This window comes from Euprymna scolopes, chromosome 9 (genome assembly GCF_053919585.1).
Source record: "Euprymna scolopes isolate OS-2025 chromosome 9, ASM5391958v1, whole genome shotgun sequence".
NCBI lineage: Eukaryota > Metazoa > Mollusca > Cephalopoda > Sepiida > Sepiolidae > Euprymna > Euprymna scolopes.
The window spans coordinates 32,390,261-32,417,075 of NC_136490.1; the positions used below are offsets into that span (position 1 = coordinate 32,390,261).

The following is a 26,815-nucleotide window of genomic DNA, read 5'->3' on the forward strand; positions in this document are numbered from 1 at the left end:
ATGTGACATAAAATGATCAAGTAGTTTTATTTTTATCAAGAAAATCATTTTTAAATAAAATAATATGAATTTATAAGCATTACAACATAAACCTCGCAAGTTTAAATTATGCAGAGTTATCTCCCATTATTTATTTATTTATTTTTTTGGATTGTTTCCAAAATGTTGGACAAGACAGACACTCTTCTAGTACTCATAAAATTTTGTTTTCTTATTTAAAAATAAAACTATCAATTTAAGTGATTTTTGGAATATTATATTTTCATTTTTTTCACGGGTACTTACATCATACAGAGTTTTCTTTATTTCCGTTTTATTTTTAATAGAGGGAAAATTCTGGCCAAACACAAATTATTTTTTATCTATCATTACATATTTTTCTTACTCATAATTAAATATAACAAAATAATTTCTGTATGCATGAACATGTGTTAAGTACTCTTTCTTTTTTTCCCCAATCCATGCCTATTTCACAGTTCTCCGTTAGTAGATAGGTGTACTTTTCTCGACGTACAAAATCATATGAAGCAGCATTTATTTTCTTTCATTGCTTTTTTTTTATATACTAAATATTAAATTACTTAATATTTATACTTTATCAATAAACCTAATACGTATATCGATTCCACGTGGAAACGTTAGTTAAAACAATAACAAGCTAAAACAAAACTAAAATCTCAATTATATAGCAATTAGGATTATTTATTTTATAGGATCATTTATATATATATATTAATATTATTGTAACTACATACATACTTACGCATTGGAATGTGGAGGCAATGTTATAGTTACACACATGGACTGTGAACTTAGAATACTGTGTAAAAATAATCTTGGGAAAGGTATGAACCCATATACCCTCCCACTCTGCCGTAATTTTAGGCCGTAGGCAATTAATATATACACATACTAGCGAGGGGTACCGGGCGTTGCCCGGGTGTTTGGAAGTGTGTGTGAAAACTCTCGGGGGGGGGGGTAAAAAAAAAAAAGGTTTTGGTAGGTAAGTATGAGGATCGAACCGAACCCTTGAGGCAAAGTTGTAAATTAAAGTGTAAAAAAAAAAAAAAAAAAAAAAAAAACGTGCGACGTTAACCATTGCCCCACCGCGATATGCTAACGGAAACACGTTTGAATTTCTTTAACTATTTAGAATTGGCAGGTGCACGTTTTAATGATTTAATGAGGTCAACTTTGACTACAGGGTAATATTTCATTTACTGTGGGGAACGCTTTTTTTTCCCCAAGATGTTATAGGAAAAAGACTAACCCACATGCGGCGAGCGACAAATGTTGAATATTTATCATCCCGAAATCGAGCAAATTAAATAGACAGGCGAGCTTCGTTGTTAACTGAGATATTACGATTTATATGTGATATAAAAAGTTTTAAAAAGTTGTGAAGCGACTAACCGCTTCTCTGAAAAAAGCCTTTTGTAGACATACAGAAAAAGCGAACACACATACATACATACATTTTCGCTTTTATATTTATATATAGCTTAGTGAGTTAAAAGAAGAGAGTGAGTTCAATTCTATAAGAGGAGACTTATCTGGATAATATAAAGTGCAACAAATTTCACTGGAGCTTATACAGGAGAACAATAGGAATAAAAATGAAGTCACAAAAACTATATATTGGTAAATACAGATTGGTTCATTTATTATTTTTTATTATTATTTTGGTAAAGGAGTAGCATACTATATAATACACTACTCCTTTATCTTAGAATTCAATAAAACTCCCCTCCAACATCATCTATAATTTTATTGATTTATTTCGTTCCTGATGAATCCCACGCTAGACATCGCATCCCCCATTATGTTACGTAGCATCTTCTCTACTCTTCTGATGAAAAGCATTAGGCTTCGAAATACCATGGCATAAAGCGTCCCTTCTATCCCCCAACTAAATGTTTGTATACCCTTATTGAATAAATGAACCAATCTATATTTACCAATATATAGTTTTTGTGACTTCATTTTTATTCCTATTGTTCTCATATATATATATATATATATATATATATATATATATATGAATGAATGAGGGAGATGGAGTTAAAAGAATAAGATTGATTCTTTAAGAGGAGATTTATCAGGATAATGCAAAGCTCAACAAATTGCTTTGGAGCTTACATAGGAATCAATAAAATAAGAAAACGACAATATAAAAATATATACTAATATATACAGATTTATTCATTTATTCAATAAGGATGATACATCAAATAGGGGTGTATGATAAATAAGAACTCTTTATACCATGATATTTCACAACCTAATGCTTGTCATCAGAAAAAGATAGAAGATGCTGAGTAAGATAATAGAGATGCGACGTCTAGCAATAGCTACATTAGGAGCAAAATAATTGCGGAGTGAGATAAAATATTGAAACTGTTTGGGGAAGGAATGGGAGAACTAAAGTGATCCCTGTGATATAGAAGAAATATAGCTTTTATTATATAATGAAAGTAGGTGTATATCACGTATGCCATAGTGGGTTTAATATATGCGCATCTAAACGCTCGGGAAGAATATAGTATAAGTGGTTGAAAAAGGATGTTTATTTAATCATAAATATTAATGGGTTATAACTATGGAAGGAGTTTACTTGAAATAGTGGACTGACGCTAGGTTTGTATATATTAGTAGGGGTATCTTAATTATATAATAAAATCTATATACACTAGCAGATGTACCCAGCGTTGCCCAATATTAAACATAACATTAAATTCCTTAACAAAAAAAGAAAAAGTTACTCGAGCTGAGATCGCAACCAATACAATAGTACAATAACCATTAGGCCAGCTTGCCATGATCATTAAAATTTGGTTAAAAAGAAAATCACATAATGCATTTAAATGATTAAAAGACAATGCTTGCAAACTTATTTTAATCCAACAAGCAATTTCCAATTTGTCTTCATTTGTTAAGTTCCGTCTAAAAGACTCAGCAATGGTAAAGAACAATAAATTAATAATCTTGAACTATTTTTAATGAAATCATAAGACAAAACAGAACTAATCTAGTGTTATCAATGTTTGTATTTCAAAATAAAACTGCTACTATTTCATTTATTATTATTATCAAAATATTAATAGGATAGTGTGTGCGTTATTTATTTTGTGTGTCAAGCTCACATCAGAGTAACTTTCGTTTAATTGTTATGGACTTCCATTTCTGGTAATAAATAATTTTACCAAGAATTCTTCATAATTTTTGTTTCGATTATAGCTGATAGCACTTAAGTCACCTATTTTTTTTGTTTAAATAATTTTACCAAGAATTCTTCATAAGTTTTGGTTTCGGTTTAAGCTGATGCATCCAAGTCATATGGATATATTATATATAAAGTCCCTGCTAGCTTGGATAAATACTTTTGCAGTTTTAACAAAAGAGCTCCAATAATATCAGAGTGTCTCCATTTATGCTGAACATCTACAGAATGCCAACATCAATATATTACATATGAAAGAGACCCTCTGTGAAATTTCCACAGGTCCCGCTAATAATTATATATATATATATATATATATATATATATATATATATATATAATGTTTCTCTGAGATGGCGATGGTTAAGTAGGCTAATGTCATGGACTGAAGACCTGGTTATTTGTATTATTTTGATTTGTCAGACTACTATTCTCATCTTGAGTGTGAAAATAACACTCAAGATGAGAACATTTGTCTGAAAAAATCAGACTAATAAGAATATCTACTTAGGATATTGGCAACCTTCATGTGGTCCCTCCTGTAAGTAGCCAATGTCTTTTTAGAAAGAATTCTGATTAAAAAATATCAAGGAAATCAATACCACCAAGGGAGTCTTTGTATTCATAAGATATGATGATATATGCACTTATTTACTTAGTTGATCCATACATAGACAATTTTTATTTCTGCTTTGGAATTTTCGATATGAGGACTGATAACTATTCTCATTTTGGTTGGCATGCACTTAAAGATCAGAGGTTATAATGGCTAAAACATTGTAAACATAAAGATTAGAATAATCGTCAAAATAAATTTATTTATTTTTTTTTTTTTTAAGTAGCATGAAGAGAAAATTAGATGATGTATAAGTCTATATAGTCTTATAACAATTAAATGAGTTCCAAGTTCAACACCGGTTCACCATAATCGTAAAATAATTATAATGCTGATAATATCAGTAAAGGGCATCAAGTACCACTTTTTTTTTGATTTGCAAGATAAATAAGAGGAAACACCCACAGTAATCACCATCATCAGGTTAATGTCTACTTTACACGATAGCATGTGTTGGACGGCCTTTAGAACTTGACTTCAAAACTAACCTATCTCTGGCCAAGATTTTATTTATCCCTTTGTCTCTCAAAAGTCATTGTTATTGCTTTTTCTTATGTTTTCATTGGATTTTCCTAATTGTAAAATAATTATAATGTTGAAAGTAAGGAGGCATAAAGTACCAATTTTTGATTTGCATAGACGACGGAGTTTCCTTATTACTGACTCTACTACTTCAAATCTTCTACAACTCATAAATTTTTCTTTCAATGTAACCAAACCAATAAAAACCTTTGTTATACACACAGTTTCCTATACAATCCAAATTTAATCTTCATCTGAGGTCATCAGAACTATAAATCTATCTTATACTTTTTATATCATTTCCCTCCATGCAACACATATCCTCAACCCTCACTGGCAAAGTTTTACTTTAATACATTATCAAACTGTGCTCACATACTCATAAGTCTCTTTCCTTGGCTGACAGCAGTAACGCTTAACATTTGGGAATATATATATATTTCTCCAAAACCTCTAGACTTGATGGAGGGGGGACTAAAACTTGCTGCTATAGTTTCAAATGATCTGAAATAACATCAAGGGAAGACTTGATTCCAGATATTCCTCATATATTATAGCTCCCTCTTTTGGAAATAGGGTACAATTATGAATATCTCCAGTATCAAATAATCATTATGCATTATGAAATTTACTTCATGTATGAAATCCAAAGAGGAGAGATATGACATATGAGAAATATTTGGAATCAAGTAACCCCTTGGTTATTTCAGATCATTTGAAACTATAGCAGCAAGTTTTAGTCTCCTCTCCATCAAGTCTAGAAGTTTGGGGGAAATATCGGATATTTTGTAATTCATATGCAAAACTAAGAAAATAAATGACTGATTGAAACATTTTATGGCTGTAAAAATATGCCAAAAATAGGCTCTGGATGATCCCCTTAATGTGCGACCTAAAGGGCAAATATCACATAGCCCACTACACAATTCAGGTCATTACCTTTCCAATGAGTCTTCATTTGTTAAATTCTGATGAACAGCTGCTGAGATCTGGAACTTATAAAATTGCCAAAAAAAGGTGGTATCTCTCTCTCTCTCTATATATATATATATATATATATATATATATATATATATATATATATACTGGTAGCCAAATTGAATAGTCAAGTCATCACTTTTGTTTTCTAGGCACAATTGATCCTCAGCCATTGCCTTCTGATGTAGCTTTGCAAGCCGGTGATAATCAAGTAATCAGAAGAATAAACCTCTACCTATTCAGATTAAAAAACATTAAAAAAAAAAAAAAAAATGTTAACCTTTGATTTTTTATGAGATTTCAAACATAATACACATCTTTCGAGAAACTCAATAATCTCAACTGACGTTTCATGGAAACTTTCAACGTTCAACTGGCACAACACCAAGTTCGACAAATTTTCTTTGCAAATCACATACTTAGTTGAGGCAACCCTTTTATTAGTTGGATCCCCTTCTTGATGTCAACCAAGTGATTCTATCAAGACACTTTTTCTAGGTGATTGACTGACTGGGGTTAAAGTGAGCTTCACCTGCCGTTTTTATTTGTTTTGTTTTTTTGTTTATCTATAGGAAAAAAGTAAAATTATTCATTAGTTCTGTACTCTGTCATTCATTATAAAGTCCAAGCTCTATTGGGAATATACTAAGAGGTGGGATTCAAATCTAGAGATGGGGATACACAACAAGTACACTCATACTAAGTACAGTTTCAAGTCACTACTAGTTTCAAACTTAGTACCCGAAATTAATATCTAATAACATGAAGCAGTAATCAAATCTTCCGTTTCCTTGGCATGATGATAAAAACAAATAAAATCACATTATAAAAATGGATATCTTACCCGTGAAATGTCATCCTACTCACAATTGTAATGTGCTGCATAAAATATGGCTATGATAAAACGCTGAGGCCAATTCAAATGCAAATGAAAGCAAAATAAAACAAATCTAATGGCATCCAAAAACATGTTTACTTTCTTTTAAAAGTTGATTCGGTGTTTTAGGAAGCAAAGTAATCCTTGAAATTTGATTACACAATTTGAAACATCAATGAAAAACGGAAATGTAGTGCTCATTTTGGTTATATCAATAATAATAAAATAAAATAAATTATACAATTTTCTTGCTGCATAGTATCGGTTAAAATAAAGATTTATCTAGAAAAAATGCAATTATTTGAGGACACCTTGTACCAGATGTCGCAAGGATAAAAATATTGAGACTTTTAAAGTGTAACAATCGATTAGAGATTGATTGGGTGAGAAATTAAATTAAAAAATCAAATTTTAAAAAGGTTAAGATCCCAAGTCACCCCCTCCCTCCTTTCAAAATGCAGATTTGAAAACTATTTGAGACAATCCTTTTGACGACGGTAGAGAGATACCCTTAACTTTTCTCTCACTTAGAGATCCAGCAGCAAAAAACTTTTTCGAGTGGATATATATTTTTTTATAATGTTATAGGTTCTGGAAAAATTTCTTTTAAATAATAATGAAGCAACATACACCAATTATAATAAAGAAAACACTGCTTTTATAATTATTCTTATGATGCAAAAATTCGTAGCAATTTTAGAACACAATACCTACAGGCACTCATTTGTGCTATCCTTGTATTGGTGAGTTAATCAGGAATTACACATTTTTTCTGCCTTGGAATACTGTCTTTTTTTTTTTTTTTTTCATTAATATTTGATCGAGTCTGAATAGTAGTCAAATAAACTAAAGACAATATTATTCATTGTGAAATGTGTGGAATATAGTGAAGAAAGAAATCCAGGCATTCTCCGGAATATATATAAGGAAAACATTTTAAAAAAAACTAAAAATAAATGCAAGTTATCCTTTGTGAATTTGTCCCCCCCCCTCTCTACCTCCAAATTAAAAAATTTTTTAAATTTATTTTACTTCATACATTTACTTCTTTACAACAATAAAAGTGTTTTAGAATATTAAAAAAATAAAAAAAATAAAAAAAAACCAAACAAGAATCTGTGTTGAAAAGAAAAACAATTTTCCTTATTTCTAAGTACGAAACTAGCAAACAAAACTTTTTCGAATAATATTAATTTTTTTTTAACAGACATTTATCCCCTTTTCAATAAAGTATTCAACACGTTTCTTCAATAAATATTCCGATTTTGATAAACGACAGCTTTTCCATTTTTTTTTTATAAAGGAAAAGTTTTCTATAGTTATAATTCATAGAGTGCAAATAGTTTTTGAGAGTGAAATTCGTTCACTGTTAATTTAAAAAACATTTTAGATCTTGAAATCGCGAACAAAAAGATGCAACAATAATAACTTATGTTTATGATGAGATGGGGATTGATAATTTCTATTCTTCAGACTACTATTCTCATCTTGAGTGTTATTCACACAACGATTCAGTTGATGTAACCTTCAACCTCCTTCAGGTGTATCTTGTCGAACTCAGGAATCCGTATGGAATTTCGAACAGAATTCTTTATTTAATCCGTGGGAGTAATGCTCTCATTTTGTCAGCCATGACCAGGTAGAAGTCATAAGTAATTTGCAGTTGTATTCTTAATACTTTCCATATTGAGAATTGAACCTTATACCTCCAGAAGAGTGTTGATTAGAACAGAATTAAATGGATAAAGTACTAAGTAAAATTTAGTTCTAAGTGACATTCTTCTAGAGGTTGAAGGTTCGATCCTCAGTGTGGGTGATACTAAGAATACAATTACAAATTATGTATGACTTCTACCTGGCTGAGAGAACAAGAACATGTTACTCCTGTGGATTAAATAAAGGGTTCTGTTTGAAATTCTGTACAGATTTCCGCATTAGCAGTGATCGTGAATGGGCTTTAGACTTACCGGACCTTAACCACCACCCAGTTTTTATCTGAGGTTATTTCAAAGATAATTTATATCAAAACAATCTCCGGAACTAAAAAAGACCATCACAGTCAATATCAATCATATCCGGGTGTGCTAGTAATGCAAAGGTTCACATTTGGAGCATATTGTTGAACGGTGATAAAATGAAAACAGTTGGACATTCATGAATGGAAGTTGGTGGACAAGTTAGGCATAAACTGAAGTTTATTTGTACCAAAGATGGTTGGATTGCCAAAAATATTGTGGATTTTATGAATGATTCTATGGGTGGTTAGCATTTTTTTTCCCACCGCCCTGGAGAAAAGGCACATTAAAACAGCTGAGAAGTTCAAGAACCAAAATGTGAATGCAATAGTTCAAAACCTGTAATCAATCTAAATAACTCTGAAAGAATTTTAAAAATTAAACTGTTACACTTTTGAAGAGAATAAAATATGTGAGAAATGATTTTATTGCTATTTATGTGTTTCTTAATCTATTTCGATTCATTCTGCTGTCTTTGAATGGCCACACTTTTCTATGTGACAAAAAAAAAAAAAAAAATTAATACTGATCAGTATAATTGATTCATGAGTTGTGAGTCAAATAACTGACTTGCTTGTTGTCTGATTGCTTGACCTACATTGCTAACCGTAAAGAAAGGGAAGAAAATTGCTGACAGTTCATTAGACCAAAAATAGAAAGCAATTATTATAATCTTAAAACTGCACACCTGGAGGTGGGGGTGGAGAAATGGAGAGGGTGTACAAAAATATCTGGAAAAGAAAAATTGGAAACAACATCTCTGATGGGATGAAACTCGCTCAGTCTCCTTTTCTTAATGGCTCAATTGACAATTTGATAATTAAATGTTTTCCATTAATGTCAAATTTAAATATAAACAATATTTTTGAGAGGGAGGATATGATTGGCAAAACAAATGTAGAAAATTGTTTTGATTTGTTGCATGTATAAAAAAAGAAACAAAAAAAAAATATCAAAAGAAAAACAAAATGTCAAAAGAAAAAAAAAAGTCCAAATAAAAAGAAAAAGTAAAAACACTGAGGAAACATTTTTTTTTTTTTCAAAAATAGATAAATGAAATCATTTCCATTATTTTTTTTATTTCGATTTTAAATTTGTTTTGTGACAATGGATGACAGAGTTGAATGTGAAACAATTATGGTATTTTTTTTTTTTAATTTATTCTTTTTTGGTGGAGAAATGGTGGAGAGATAACAAGGGGGGGGGGGAATGTGAAATGTCATGGAAAAATATAAAAATAAAAGAGGATTAACAACAAAACTTCCCCGTGATGATATTCTGGTGATAATGAGAACACAAAGATGCCGACTTTCAATATTTAACAGTTATCAAATGAAAACATGAAAATGTTGAGAACAAATGTAACATTTTAACAAATTTGGAGTTGATGATATCAATTTGGCATGCACATGTATAATGTCTCATACATCTCTAAAAAATTTTACTATTATTAATTTCTTCAAAATACTTTAAGCACAAAATTTCCAGATTAGATAAAAAAAAAAAATTATTGGGTCAATTTTTTTAAAGTAGGATTAAGCTGCTATGTACGATTAACATAAAATGATATTAGAATTTATTTTACAAGTCTTAAAAATATTTATCTAATATTTTTAAGAAACAAAACAGCAAATTCTTAGATTTAAAACATTTATATATACTACTAGGAGACTGGATGTTGTCTGGGATTAAATGAGGATCAACAAATGTTCCACCCTCCTATACTTTTATTGTCATCGAAATTGGTGAAATCGAACATTTTTTAATCAAATCGAATGATTGCATGCTCTAGTTAAGGACTGCACACACACTCTATATTTCTCAATTAAATGGGCAATTATCAATAAATCTAATTCATATATCCCAGGATCCACCTGTCACCTGTGTTTATCTGAGTCTGTTAGGATAATAACTTCCCCACAAAGTAAGAATTTAGTTAATACTAAAAGCGAACTGATATTCCAATGCAAACACAATATAACAACTTCGAAATCACTTAACCTTCATTGAATCTTATTTACTGCCTAATAACTAGTTTGGCATAGTTCCTATATCTTACCTCAATTTTATTTTTGAATAATATACTGGCGCTTACTTTATTGCTCATTTCTACTTAACATAATTTAGTCATATCCCTAGTTATTAATCTAACTGTACTTCATTTACTCTAATTAGTTTTCAGATGGGTATATATAATTATAACCTTAATTCATTTTTCTAGACCTTCATAAATACTTTTAATCTTTAATATATACCCCTTTTAGGCTCTAACCACATAGCATTTAACATGTATCTATCTATTGTTAAGACCCTCACTTTATAAGGTATCATCATTGATATAGTTGTGATTATAATTATTAGTTATAATTGTTAGGGCTAGTAGGAATACTAATGCAAATAGTACCTTTATATTTACATCTCGCATTCTCCTTATATTTTTTTTTTTAGTTCATTCAATTATCGCTATCTTATCCTCATTATTAAAACATTTAATTATCATTATTATTTAATACTTAATTACTATTGTTTTTCATTTTAGTATTATTATGATGATTATTGTTATGAGTTTGATGATTAACATAATTAGTTTTATAATTAAATTAATCTTTAGTTGAAGCATTGCCACTAGTAGTAATTTTTTAAAACCTTCGCTTTGTTTAGAAGTATTGATACTATTGCAATGTGAATAGTATTATGATCCTTTAATTTTGTGAATAGCATTGGTGTTATAAGTTTATATATTTTTAACTAATGCTAAAAGGGCTATTGTATTTTAATGTCCATTTTTATCACTATTATTTATATATAATATATTTTTATTTATTTATTTATATATATTATTTAGATTACTATTATATTCACTTTAACTTATTATTTCTAATTACAATCATCATTATTATTATTTATTGGTTTTTGTTATTATTAATATGATTTTCTAACGTTTTAATTTGAACTTCTCTTTTTCTTACAAATAACCCTGAGAAATACCCTACATATCACTGTATTAATTTTTTTCTTCTTTTGTCAGGAAGATTTCTGGTGTCTAGAGTTTAACGCACACACACTATTACACTGTATCTCATTTTAACTTAATTTCTGAAATGTGACAACTAATTCCCATTTTTAAAAGCTTTCCAGGAATGGAAGGTTTAATGCTAGTTTTCTCCTGTTACGTTATTTGGAACCTTTTGAGGATGGATTTGCTTTATTTTAACTGCATCGGATTATTCATTTTAACTACATCGGATTGAAATATTTCCAAACTTCATCATTGTGAATTGGGATCGACTGAAATTCCGAATATATATATTAAAAACAAAACCAAAAAAACTTTTCTTTGTCTCTTGATCTTACCAAAAGACTTCATTTCACTCTAGAATTACCATTTTTAGTTTTTTTTTTTAGTTTTATTAATTTTTATAAACATTTTATAAATATTTTTTTTTTTTTTTTTTTTTGCATTTCATGACCACTGTCATATAATGCAGTTTCATACAATGCTAAAACCAGCAATTTTTTAGCTTTGCTATATAAATTTGCTAACATATTTCTTTACTCTGAAGATAAGAATTCTGCATTCTTTGAAACTCTGTGGAATAAGGATTTATTAATCATTTTTGTTTGAGGTATTCTGTCGAAAAATAAATTTTAGATGTAAATTTTAATTTACGGTTTTCATTTATGCCTCATATATATATATATATATATATATATACACACACACACACACACACACTAGCAGGGAAACCCAACATTGCCAAGGATTGAATGATGATCAACAAATGTTTCACACTCCCATATTTTTATTGTTATCGAAATCTGAGAAATCACCCATTTTTCAATGAAATAGATGATTGCCTGCTCAGGTTCGGGAACAACTGATGCACTGGGTGAAAGCTTCATATGCCTCTCCACAGTGACGTAGTCCACAATATACTGTAATCTACATTGCACTGTAGAGAACCTACTATCGATTTTATAAAATAATTCAAGCCATTATATATAAAAAATAAAAGTTTAAAATGCAAAAGTCAAGTATTATGGTTCAATTGTGCTCTAAACAAAAAAATATTCATGCCAAACACGTCCGTCATATCATAGAACCTACTTATATTTTATATGCTTCACCTTACTGCTTGTGTGGTGATAAAACTTCTCAAATGCACTTGTGATGTTAGGCTGTGTAAGGTGTTAACTTTAGTCAAAATCGTCTGTTCTTTCTTCCAAATTATTTCGATTATTGATACTTATTGAAGACATTCTGATACAAAACCTATCTAAGAACACTGTAAGATACAAAGTACTTTCGTATGAAATTTCATAAAAATTGGCCCAACCCTTGTCAGGTCGATAGCGAATGAACTTGCACACCAAGTTCCTTTTATATGATAGTAGAGACATCACTTGAACACCAAATCCTTAGCTAGGTTTAAAACTAATTATATATACATATACTACATTAATTGAACACAAAGTCCTTAGATTTAAAACTAATTATAATATATATATATATATAATTCAGTGTTTAAATTTTAGAAGAAAGGTCACTTTGCTATGCCAGTTTAATGTAATGCTAGAGAGGGATTTCTAAATGAGATATTTTGGCTAAACACAGAATTATATTAAATTTAGCAAACTGAATCCCTATCCAAAAATAAAACAAATTTTCAGAATTTTTTCTTTTTTTAATTATTATTAGCAAATTTTGTGCTTAATGGATAGTAATCTAAAGAATTTCTTTCAAAATAATTTTAGAAGAAAGGATCAATGTGTTATACATGTCCACCAAATTTGGTTTTATGATTTTCCAGTTTGGTCCATTTTTTGTGCAAGAGATCACTATAAAGATATGAAATTTCTTGCAAATTTTGAATATGCATTGTTTTTTTTTTTGTTTTTTTTTTATTCAATGTAAGTCCAATATGCTTAAAAGAATTTCTGAAATAATTTATTGAAAGATGAGATTTTTCAATTCGTCGGCAGTTGTTTTCTGTTTTCCCATAACACATATGAAAGTGAAAATCAGAGGATATTTGGGCAGGGCAGGGGTAAAGCACCAGTAATTTTATAAATTAACGGATTGGGTAATTAAAAATTTACTGCTAACTGACCATTCTTTCCTGAGCAACCTTCTCATTTTCCGCAGTTTCTCCAGCATTGGTAGGTCCAAAAAACATGGCCTCCTTCTGCCGATATGAAAGGTCAATTCCAGGCAGTCGAGTGACCCAGTGTCCAAACTGTCGGAGACAACTGATCCTGAGAAAGCACTGAAAAATAAAGAAATTCTTGGGTAAAATATAAACAATGTAAAATATTGAAAAGAAAAAAAAAAACTGTTTGGAAGAATAAAAGTAATCAAGTCACAGAATATTAATTTTTTTTTTTTAATCTAAGTATTCAATGCTGAAAAGAAAGACTTCTCATGAATGATTCCATTAAGTGAGATTGCTCAAAGTCAAGAAGAAAAATGACAATAATACACTTAAAGTTGGAAGAGAATGTTATTATAATCTCATTAATGGAAATGTGGTGTCTGAAGCTGTAATTGTTCTATTACTTCTATTAATGTACTATTGTAATCCTGGGAAAGGAGTGTCATCCTCCCCTACATCTCAGTGTAATAAGCCAATGAAAAAGGAGTCTTTAGTACTTCCTTAACTATAGTTGAACACTTTTTTTTTTTTTTAATTTTTATATTTTCTGAAGCCTAGCCTATACTATTATTTGTATTTATCTACTCTTGTAATCCTGGGAAAGAAGTGGCATCCTCCCCTACATAAATATGACTAGCTGATAAAAAAACAAAACAAAACAAAATAAAACAGGGGAGATTGTTGAAAATTTCACCAAGCAAGGACATATCATTTGGGTGTCTGCCTCCTCCTTAGGGGAGGAGACTACATTAGGGAGTCTACTAAAGATAGATGTATGTGAAAGCAAGATGTCAACATTATTAAAAGTTAACAAAATTCCGTTTTGTGTAGAGAGAAAAGGCTGCCCAAAATCCTAAGCTAATCCACCAACTGCCAAAACCCAAGTAAGCACAAACTTTTACATTAACAAAGACGGTGTTATATGTCATATTAATAAACCTTAAACAAGATAATGGCTATATAACACATGACCCGGCTGATAGAATACAAAAAAAAAAAGGAAAGAAAAAAAAAAGCACTTTCTAAGGAAAAACTAACAATAAAAATAAAATATAACAATGCTACTTTAAGATTGCATTCATACTTCTGTTGCTGCAAACTGCTAAACAAGTGAGGCATGCATAGTCCCTCTTGAGTGCACAGTGAATGAGGCATAAAAAAATATAAGTTCAGCATTTGCCCCCACCACCATTTAGCCCCAAAAGTCCCCAAGGCCTTAACATATTTAAATTTGAGTTCAGCACCATGCAAAACTGCTAAATAGGCATACACAGACAATTTTAGACAAATATGGTAAAACAGTCTCAAAAATGGAGTGTTTTTATCAGCCCTAAAGGAGCCCCTGGGGCACACCCAAGAGTTATCAGAAAGTATAGACAAACAAAATTATACAGAAATCCATTAGTTACAACTTTTCAGAAAGTTTTCTGCCTTGACAGAGTACAAAATAAACTTTGTGGTTTAGTGGGGGGATGCCCTTTTCTCTTCCCTGCAACCTCTCTCCCACAGAAGAGACGTTGCAAGCCTATCTTTGTTTTATCGTTATTTCCATGGCAGGTGCTCGTCTGAGCTCCAATCTCTGGTCCCCCCTCGCCAATCTTTCACGAGAAACACCCGTCTGGCTGAAACTACTGTCAATAATTTTCCCCACTCTTTATCTGTGCCTAAATCCAGACGTAGATTCCATGAGCAAAGCTTCTTTGTTAGAACTGCACGCCAGTGGAACTCTCTGCCGCTTGCCTGTTTCCAACCTGACTACAACTTGGACGTCTTCAAGTCCAACATAAACAAACTCCTGACAAACCGCCCACTTAAGTAAGACACTCTATCAAAACCCCCAATACTAATGATTACTACAATACTATCTCATTGATTACTGTACACACAATAACCCTTATCCCTGAGTGGCCTTCGGGCCTTGATAAGTGGTGACCCCCATGTAAAAAAAAAAAAAAAAAAAATCGCAGGCATTAATTTTTTTTAATAAGCACAAAAGTGTCAATTTTAGTCACTAGAGGAGACAACCGGAGTTTTCCTGGAAAATGCATTCTGTTACTCTTTTACTTATATCATATTTAATGTTTGTGCAAAATTTCCAAAAATTCCAAGGCGTAGTTATTGAGAAAAGTGCGGAGAGACAAACGGACAAGGGTGAATTTACAGGTCCACCCTTCTTTTGTCAGGACAACAATAAGACTAACTGGAAATATTCCGTGTGTACAACTTCATGTTTTCTCTGGCATTTTATTCTTATTGATAGTACCAGTTACTGTACAGTGTTGTCAGTTCAAAAACTCTGCTTACATAGTACTTCTCCCCCATCTCACATCCCATGCTGCGAAAAGATGGTATATGAAGCTTATTTTTTTTGGACTATTGACTTGCATGTTTTTTTATTTATTTTTTTACTAAAACTTGAAAAGATTTTATGGGAGACTAGCGGAGAGGGGGAGGCTATGCCTGGGAGCAAAATATGCTTAAATATGATATTTTAATTTGTCCAGATTTTGTATATATTATTATAGAGTCGTGATTTCAAAAGTAAAAAAAAAAGTATTTGGGTGCCATCAGCTAGAAACTGAAACTAGCATTCAAAGCTGGTGACGTTACCACTGTACCAACGTGACACGCATATAACTGATTAAAAATAAACTAAGATGAATGCACAAAATATATAACAATTTTTTAAAAAATTTTCACCCATTTTTGACTCTTTAAAAATTATTTTAACCGGCTTCAGACCCATAAAAGAACGGTCCATAAAAAATCCAATCATTTGAGGCCCTTAGCACCGTTCTGTGACTTTTCGTTTTGGAAGAGATAGGGTTTGAAAATATGGAGACAGACAGATATACATCCTTTTATATATGAGATTAATACAATGCAGAGGTTAAATAGATCGCCACAAACTGAAGCAAATTAAGACATAATGGTGCAATAAGCTATGAAGATTCACCTTTATTAATACTTTATATACATATATATACATATATATATAATGCTCTCCATCTTGGGTTGAACATATTGGGAAGTGATATACAAACTGCCATTAGCATATTAAGCGACACTCTTTGTGTAAACAAATCGAGCAGAGGCATTTGGACAATGTCAAAACATCATTAATTCATTACCCTCACAGCAGCAGCCATATAGTGCAATGGTGAGAAGCCTTGACTGTCATTTGGGCGGTCGGGTTTCGATCCTGGCTTGAGGCAGTTGCCTGTCTAACCACACTGATGAAACAGTACTGTATGTGGATAACTATATATATATATATATATATATATATATATATATATATATATATATAACTACTTCATTTACTCACATAAACCTAATATACGAAAGTATAGATTTATGCGTAAACTTTAAGTATTTACTTCAAAAGTGCTCAATACGTAGGTAGAGCTAGTTAGTAATTTATAAAATATATATGGCGATTAAGCTACACTGAATATTCTGCGTTTCATCCACTATAAGATTCATCATGAAACGCAGAATATTCAGTGTAGCTTAATCGCCATATATATTTTATAAATTACTATATATATATATATATATATATATATATATATATATATATATATATATATAAATAAAAAGAGTGCGCCAAAAGTAGGTAGACAGTAAAAAAAAAAAAATAAAATAATCAGAAATAGAAAAACTCGGAAATTTTGGGTGTATATACATATACTTATTAAAAATGTGTCCACCTACTTTTGGCTCACCCTGTATATACGTAACACTTTTAACATTGCTTGTGTTCTTACTTGTGTCAGTAAGGTCAGATAGAAGTTATGCATTAAATAATATTTCAGGAAAATTTTCCTTCTTCAGATGTGTTTTCGACTTTAGCTCCAATGTGCATGGGAGGGGGAGGGACTGTTGTAGAGATGAGCAGTAAACAGTTTGCAAATGTGTTCACATTTACAATAGCCCCATATGCATATTTGAACCAAAGTGGAATACATATTTGAGGAAGGAAAAATTTCCTGAAATATCATAATACATAACTTCCATTTGACCATACAGACACAAGTAAGAACGTGAATCTGCATAACTTACTAATGTTATGTTTTAATTTGCTTCGGTCTGTGTCTATCCGTTACACCTCTGCACTGTATTGTCTTCTTATAAATCACCTTTATATACACACACTAGAGAATGATTGAAGCATATTATATTAATCTCTTATTGTGTGTTTTTTTTCTTTTGTTTCTGCATATTAATTTGGTAAATAAACATTGACTTATTAGTTTTATATTTATTTTTAAATCAAATATTTAGTGAAATCAGAATTTTTTCTTGGATACTTAAAAAAAACAAAAACAAAAAAAAACATACACATGATTACATTATTTTTACCTAAGCCTGCCTCCCAACCTGGCCAAGTCAATACAGCTAGTTATCTCTGAATAATTCTAAGTGTGCATGAAAAACAATTCCATTTGATGTTCAAAAATTTATTTGATATCATAAATTTTTGGATAGATATCATTTGTCTATAACAATGTCCATGCAAATTGTATCATCAACAATTACATGGGTCATGTAACTTAAAATGTCTTCCTCCTTAAAAGTGCTTCTCATTACACCCTGATAAAACTGATAAGAGAATTGCGACCAAATATAAGAAATAAACTACAACAATGTTTACTATCTTTTACATTAAAATAAAGAGAAGAGAGAAATCCTATCTCAACATTGATACAGTAATCTCAGATCACAGCTCAAGAAAAGGCAGAAATAGAAAGAATAAAAAAACAACGAACTGCAACATAAAAATAAAAATTTAAAACATAAAATAATCTTTAAACATGACAAACTAAATGTTATTACAAAATTGAACCTGACAGACCAACATAATGCAACTTCAAATTTGAGCCTGACAGACCAACATAATGCAACTTCAAAATTGAGCCTGACAGACCAACATAATGTGACGTTAAACTTGAACCTGACAGGTGAACATAATGCGATTTCAAACCTGAGCATACTAGTGAAAGATGAAAATGGCATTTTGAACTTAAGCATGACTGACAGACATCGCCTCTTGTAGATATGCATGGATATATCTAAAAAAGATTAATCCTATCTTGAAATAGACATCGAATCATTTAACAAGAATCAAGAATCTCGGATCACAATTCAATAAAAGACAGCGATAGAAAAACAAAAAAGGAAAGTGAAATACAAATCAGGGAAATAAATAAAACATTTAAAACGATGCAATTTTCAATCAATTCATATCAAAATCTGCATTAAAATTTGTCCAATTCCAGCGCGGCTTAGTCAGAGAATATTCAATAGTGAAAAATATATCATTTTAGTTTCAATTAAACGAACACACAGAAATCAATGTTTCTTCTTTTCATCTTTTTCCTTTTGTTTTGTCTTTTGTTGTTTTGTGCATTTCCAGTTATAATTGAAAGCGAGCAAAACTAACGGTTGGAACGGATTGATTGTCAGCTTCTCCTCTGGCAAAATAGAAATGAATACAAAAGAAAATAACAGTTTGCCGCAGGTCCTTCATTACCTGAAATGGTGACCTTTTATCTGACTGAATCAACATTTGAATAGTGATTAAAATTAAAAAGAGACCACTTAGTGAGTTCAAGTGCTACGAACAACTTAGACGATGGACACAATCAAAGAAGTTTGACATTTCAGACTTTATCATAATTTTCACTTGTCATTCAATGTTATCTCCTCAACACCCCTTTTCAGTCCAAACTTGAACGATTCCAAACGTTGCTCTTATCTTCTTTTATATAAACGATACTTTTTCATGTGTGTGTGTGTGTATGTGTGTCCAGCTAAAAGTAAAAACTACACAAGACACATCCATAAAGCTGATATTTCCTTTTTTTTTTTTCAGCACTGTCTTATCTAGAATATAGGCACGGTTATATATCAATGTTGGGACTAGTAATCAGAAAAAAAAAAAAAAAAAAAAAAAAATCAGAACTTTTTGGGGTATTGGAATAAAGAAATAAAAAAAACCATGCCCGTTTCCAAGTGCCTAAAACGATTCGTTTTATTGTTTCTATTTCTTCGTTTTCGTTTAAAACTTTTTCGTTTAAAAATTTTTTATGACTCATATTAATAATGAAATGATAAATATTTATTGATTTTAAACTACCAGTAAAACTCAAATCACACCTCTAAGTGTATTTTTATGTTTGCAAAAATATATGCACATATTATATAGGTTTTCGTTGTTATCTGACTTCCCCTCCCCCATATGAATTAAAACAAAAAAAAAACCCTCCATATTTAGAAATTTAAAAAGAATCAGAATTGGTAATTGTATTGGAATTGAGGAACTATTGGAATCCTATGATCACTTTATATATACACTAGCAGTTCCGTCCGGCTTTGCTCAGGCTCTATGTACTGTTCATAACTTTACATGCCTATGTATATATTAAAAAGTGTGAATATGTACGATAATGCTTTTCTATATAATAGTCTTCCTTAACTACAATAGAGAAAAATCAGTAGAAACTGCAGACGTCATTTTTTTTTGTTTAACTTTGACCCCAATTTTGACTCCTTTGCGTTTATTGTTTTAGGTTCAAATAGAAATCTATAAATATAGAAATCAAGTAATCTATATCTAAAATTTCAAGTGTTTAGACCCAAAATTGGCAGAGGAGTTTGGTAGAGTTCTCAAAGGTCAAATCATTGAACTTTGATCCTTTAACAGCAAAATTTCTGGCCAAAAACCGATAAAACTTTTTTCCAAATCTCAATACCCCTTATGCCAAATTTCGAGTTTGTAGACCGAAGTTGGCAGAGTTACTTTGTAGGAAAATGTACACAGACACACAGACAGACATTTTCACTTTTATAGATATATAGATATAAGCTACTCATTCTTATGTTTAGCAATTTTGCTAATGATATTGCCTGCTATTGCTTTAGCATAAATGCAAAGCTCTTTGCAAATAGAAACAAATAGAGCACTGTGGGAGTGGCAGTTTATGTTTGCATAAAGCAGTGTTAAATATCATTTCCAGCGGCATCTATCCCAGTGGTCTAATGGATAGAGCTACTGACTGTCAACTCGATGGTTGTTGGGTGCTTGTCTAATCACACTGAAGAGCTGTTATACAGTGAAACAGTTTGTTTGTGGATGACTATATATTTTTTTTCTGGCAAATTATGAATTTCTAAAACCTATACAAGTGCAACAGATGCCAACATTTAAAATGAACATTAAACTGAATACGATGATGAACTTTTAAGATATGCTGCAATAATCATTCTATCTTGTGAGATTTCTTATTTAAATGGTATCTGACCGTTCCAATTTTGTAAATGAAAACGATTGAATGAGGGCCAATGACCCCAGAAGTTTATAATTCCACATGAGTAACAACGAACTTGTTCACAAGAGATCAGATCAATATGAATTTATTTTCCTATCTGCATTTTAAATTAAAAAATCTGATTCAACTGCAAGCTTTAAGTTTCCAATCAAAAATGTATTACCATAAAGGCATCTATCTATTATATAAATCTCAAACCTCTGTTGGAATGTATGTATGTTTGTAGGTCTCACTAAAACTTTTGACACATGCGACCAACACTAACAAAATTGGTATCGTTTGAAAGCTCAGTCTCTCGGACGAATAATATCCAAACATTGGCAAAAAACATTCATCCTTTCACCATCAACTGGCCCGATTTTTTACAAGGAGGAGTCAATTCAAGCGTCGCGTAAACGACGTCACACAAAACAGGTTATTTCAAGCGTGCTTGACATCACAACCGCTGTGGGGGCAGCGATAAGACTGCTTGCTTTTTTTTTCACCTCCTTTTCTTCTTGCATGTTACGGGTTTGAGCCTGCCTACTACTCCTAATTTTTTTTTTTTCTGCACTCGCACGAGTACTCGCTGTTATTTTGAGTTGTTTTAATTCCAATGACAATCGGTTAGTAGCAGCAGCCATATGCAAATGACCAAATCGGCTGCGCAATGTGACAGTAGGGATAAAAAGGACACACGTTTTCACAGTAGTAAGTGTTCAGTACATAGAGGATTCGAGACGTGTTCAACACATGAGAGGACAGAAACAGAAACGTGTTACACACATGGCCTGAAAGTGACAGAGAAAGACATGTCCTAAACATGGAAAGACATGTCCTAAACATGGCCGGACAACGACAGAGTACCACGTGTTTGATATTGCAGAATCTTGTTAAGCACATTGGAGTATGAAAAATCTTTTGAAGAAAAGGCAAAACATTATTCTGGAAGTACCTGTAAATAAATGTCTGTTGTTTCAACTGAAAAAAAAAAAAAAAGAGTGAATCTAATTCTTTCCTAGTCTTTGTTTCCTTACAACTATTTGCATATAATACCGTGCTAGTCCCAAGTGTTGACATGTAATGACTACGTTGCAAGAATAATTTTTATTATCTGAACCATTTCTTATCATTTATTTTTATAACATTGAAAGATGTTCATCCAAAATGTGCAACAGGCAGGAGTTGACAAGTATTTTGGTCATAGTTCTTTAACAACTTCAATCCAGAACTCAATTTGTTCGTATAGCTTGAAAGCCGAACCCTCACTGCTTTAATGATCAGCTAAAATCTCCTTCTCTAATCTGGTAATTTACATGGACATTATCAATTGTTCAATCCTCAAATCTGCAGTCATTTTAAAAATCCAGCTGACATTAAATCTAAGAAGAAAAAGACATCATCTCATAATTAGACTGTACTAGCATGGAGACCTTACATTGCCCGGAATTGATTGAGGATTAGCGAACGTTCGACACTCAGAATACTTTTAATGTTATCGTCATTGATTAAATCACACATTTTAAAATCAAATCGACTGATTGCCTGCTCTACTCAGGGATTCGCTGTAGTGCACCGGGAGGAGCTTTACATACCTCCCCCACAGTAACTTAATCCACAATACATTGTAGTCTACATTGCACTGTTGAGAACTTATTTCTCAGTTTATAAAATGATTTTTTTCATGGTTTGAATTAAAGTTTAAAATGCAAAAATCAAGTATCATGGTTCAATTATACTCCAAATAGAAATATGCATTTCAAAGACTCCCCTGTTTTATCATAAAACCTACAGTTGTTTTTATACTCTGGGCCCTTCTGCTGGTGCAGTGATAAAACTTCTCAAACGCACTTCTGATGTTAAGCTTTATAAGGGTGTTAACCTTAGTCAAAATCGGACTATTCCTTCTTTAATCAGATTTTTTTTTTTTTAAATACTTATTGGAGGCATTCTGATACAAAACCTATCTAAGAAGACTCCAAGCGCATAAACTACATTTGGGTGAATAAAAAAAAAAAAAAAAAAAAAATCAGCCCTCCTGTTTCAGTTCCAAAGGGAATGATCCCCCCCCCCCACAAACGCACAGACAAAGTGCCTTTTATATTTAAGTGGAAATTTTTTACATTAGAATATATCTTTGAACGGCTCTCTAAATTGAACATTACTCTTTCCAGGAAGAATCCTGTCGCAGCTTACAGGTGGGGTCAGCTTCTGAATGGATATTTTGAAAGAATCTCAAAGACTGGAAAGAGAAGGTGCATGCCCTTGTATACAAGCCGATCAACAAAATACGCACATGAGCACAAAATCAGATGCTGTTTTTTATACTAGCTGCTCATTATCATCATCATCACCACAACAATTTTTTACTTCTTCCCTATTACTCATCCCACACTTTCAATTAGGCCGTGACCGACTATGTACACTTTTGCTTTAAGCATAAAAAACAGAATATATAAAAAATAGTAACTTTTATTCGAGACTTAAGGTTTACCTACAATCTACGTATATGCTTTGTTTTTTTAAAACTTTAGTTCAAAGTTACCTGTGAAGGGATGAATTTTTGTAATTGTTATATATATATAACAAAAAAGAACGTTACGACCATCGTCAACATTTTAATGTCTATTTTACATTCTAACATTTGTTAGGCCAACTGAGCACAAAGTAATACAAATACATCAGCAAAATTATAATCATATACCAGGAATAAAGGGGGGGAAGCCAGATTGTACCTATCTCCTATAAAAATTTATGTATGTTTATATATCTACAGCACATTCACTTCTAAACTAATCAACTAATCATTATGAATTGTGGAACATAGTTGCTAGGTGTAAGGGACAAAAACTTTTCATTTATTTTTCTGCAATTTCATGAAGATTCAGATTTTTCAGAAATTTTGTGAAATTTTAACAATAGGTTCTAGATATCAATTAATAAATACTGGCCGAATTTCAGTTTCTTTGGAGTATTTCAAAGGGTTTTCATGTAGCATAATATGGACACGAAGTCTCATTTAAAAATGTAAATAGTTCAGATTTGCATTAAATTTGATCTATAATCAGACATCAATTAAACAAGATTCTGTTAATTTCTTCTTAAGACCCATTGTGCTGAAACCTTAATTTTAAATATTCGAAATTCAAATGAAGATTCTAGACATAAGGTTTAATATCATTATATCTTGATTTTGATCCTTGTAACAGGACATAAATGCAGTTCAAAATTGTTCAGTTTGGGGATTTTTTTTTTTTTTTTCTACAAAAGTTCTAACAGCGTTTATAAAAAAAAAAAAGCAAAAAAAAAAAAAAAAGCCACAGCTTAATGGGAAATGAGGCAGTAAGAACATATATATTTTTTTAGAAATAGTGTAGTTGTTAAAAAAAAACAATGTCTTTCTTTTTAACCTCCATCCAATCAAAAATAAAATCTACAAATTCTTAATCTACAAGAAACAAAAGGATTGATTCTTTATAAATCAATCAAATGATTTTTCAGAAAAATTGCAAGGGGGGAGGAGAGAAACAAATGAAATTTCTTCTTTATTAATAAAAACACACACACATTATATTATATATACACACACACACACACACACATTAAAGACAAGGTTAGATTTTTACATTTTCCAATCTTGATTTGAATGAAAACGTTTGTGCTTCAATACCAATGATTTGAAAATATATTAGATAATCTGGTACAAGCCGAATACATTAGCAGATAACATTTTGTATGCAAACTGCAGTCACCATGATTCAATCAAAGACAAAGAAAAAAAAGAAAAAAGCAATTGACATCTACATTCATATATTAATTATTTGTTTATAGTCATGCACGAGGTGAATATTCTGTTTCGTATAGAATGCGTTTGCATACATACTGTATCTATGTGTAAGTACTCACACACGCACATATATTTGAATGTAATGCGGTTTAGCCATAATAGAATATATGCATTGTATTTAGCTAATATGCGGTTTATCCAATATATAAATCTAATTGCATAATCATATATATTTTATATAGATAAAATAGGTATCTGCAGACACATGTTTTGTCATTACTGCAGCTCATCAAGGTCGCTGATTTTGATAGGATTGAACTCGATTACATATATATATATATATATATATATATATACTCCTATAAATTTGTGTGTTTTTTCTTGTGAATTGATATTCATATTAAAAACCCTTTTTTCTATTCATTTAAAAAGAAAATACAATGTTGTTCTTTATGGAATTGCAAAAGATCTAGCTATGTTGTATATTCTCTTAAACATTAATTTTAATTAATTTCTTATTAGTTTTTCAGTTTTCTTATGGGATGATTATCTTTAATTAACTATTACATGTAATTATATTCATGCAGATATCCTACATGATTTATATTTGCGTAAAAAGGTTATAGTAAACACAAAGCTCTTTCTATAAATATTTATGTATGCGTATATATATTTGCTTAAAACATTTTGCCTACCAAACTACTCCGTTGGTTTTGGTCTACAGAAATGAAACTTAATATATAGGGTATTTGATCCGATGTGAAACTTTATATTTGGGTTTCAGCCAAGGAAAATCGGTACAAAAGTGTGAAAATTAACAAAATGGAATTTGCAAGGTGAAGGTCGAAGGACAGCATTACTAATATGAATGCCTAACGTTCATGTTCATGTTTTAATTTTTAGCCTTGGTTCATGTTTTAATTTTTAGCCTAGCAGCAAACATGTCTTCATAGCTCAAGCATTTACGTCAAAGGAAAAAGTAAATCTTAAGGTAAATGTTTTGGTTTCCATTCTCGGTGTAAGTGCACGAGTCGTTTTTTGTTAAACTTTTAAAAATCAATATTATATATCGGGTCCAATATAATATAATAATAAATACAGAATCTGCATTAATCAAAATATCATATTTAAGCGTATTTTAATGCCGGGCAGCTTGCTAGTGTATATATATATATAGGATTTATATTTTTACAATTACTGCTTTCCAATATCAATTTGAATGGACAGGATATGTCTAAAATGATATATGTTCATAAGTTTACTAAAAGGACCAGTCTCCTACCATTAGAAAGCGCAAGAGAGTGGCAGTGAGACGGACAAAGCATGGGAGAGCGCCATGGACACGGACAAAGCTCGAGAGAGCGCCAGGGACACGGACAAAGCTCGAGAGAGCGCCAGGGATACGGAAAAAGCTCGAGAGAGCGCCAGGGACACGGACAAAGCTCGAGAGAGCGCCAGGGATACGGACAAAGCTCGAGAGAGCGCCAGGGACACGGACAAAGCTCGAGAGAGCGCCAGGGACACGGACAAAGCTCGAGAGAGCGCCAGGGACATGGACAAAGCTCGAGTGAGCGCCAGGGACACGGACAAAGCGCGAGTGAGCGCCAGGGACACGGACAAAGCGCGAGTGAGCGCCAGGGACACGGACAAAGCGCGAGAGAGCGCCGGGGACACGGACAAAGCGCGAGTGAGCGCCAGGGACATGGACAAAGCTCGAGAGAGCGCCAGGGACACGGACAAAGCGCAAGTGAGCGCCAGGGACACAGACAAAGCGCGAGAGAGCGCCAACGACACGGACAAAGCATGAAAGCATGGCAGGGAGATGGACAAAGTGCAAGAGAGCAGCAGGGATATGGACAAAGCATGATAGAGCGGCAGGGAACAAAAAATAGTAAAAAAAAAAAATAAAAAAAAATAAGAGAACTAGTTTTAGTGTAGAACGGAATGAATATATGTATACATATATATTTATTAGAAACAACATTAATTTGAAAAAATAGATTATTTTCGGAAAGAAAGGGGTAACCTCTCCCTCTCTCTCTCTCTATATATATATATATATATATATATATATATATACATACACACACACACACACAAATATAGATATTTAATTTCACTTTTTGTTTATTGTTCATAACACTTCTGTTGTTGGAATCCTTCAATCATCCGTGAAGTATTTTCTATCTTTAAAGTATCTAGCCAAGGAAACGATTTCATTTCAATAATTTTTGCTTAAAACCCTTTTCAATTTATTTTTCATCTATCCCCATATTTCAATCTCAACGTAATCTGCACGTATATGACATAGGATAAAGTGTGTGTTTACTGGGG

At 31.5% G+C, this 26,815-nt stretch overlaps 1 protein-coding gene across 4 annotated transcripts in view; it reads right to left on the bottom strand.

Moving 5' to 3' along the window:
- The window catches only part of LOC145284483 (nonsense-mediated mRNA decay factor SMG5-like), a 1,021,751-nt gene that overhangs the window by 627,394 nt on the left and 367,542 nt on the right, over positions 1-26,815 (bottom strand). For 2 of the 4 annotated variants that reach the window (XM_080133345.1, XM_080133343.1), the window contains one exon: positions 13,340-13,495. In XM_080133345.1, the coding sequence (XP_079989471.1) occupies positions 13,340-13,495 (156 nt within the window). Of the gene's footprint in view, positions 1-13,107; positions 13,496-26,815 lie in introns of those variants that run through there. The other 2 variants (XM_080133346.1, XM_080133344.1) reach the window with 1 other exon arrangement.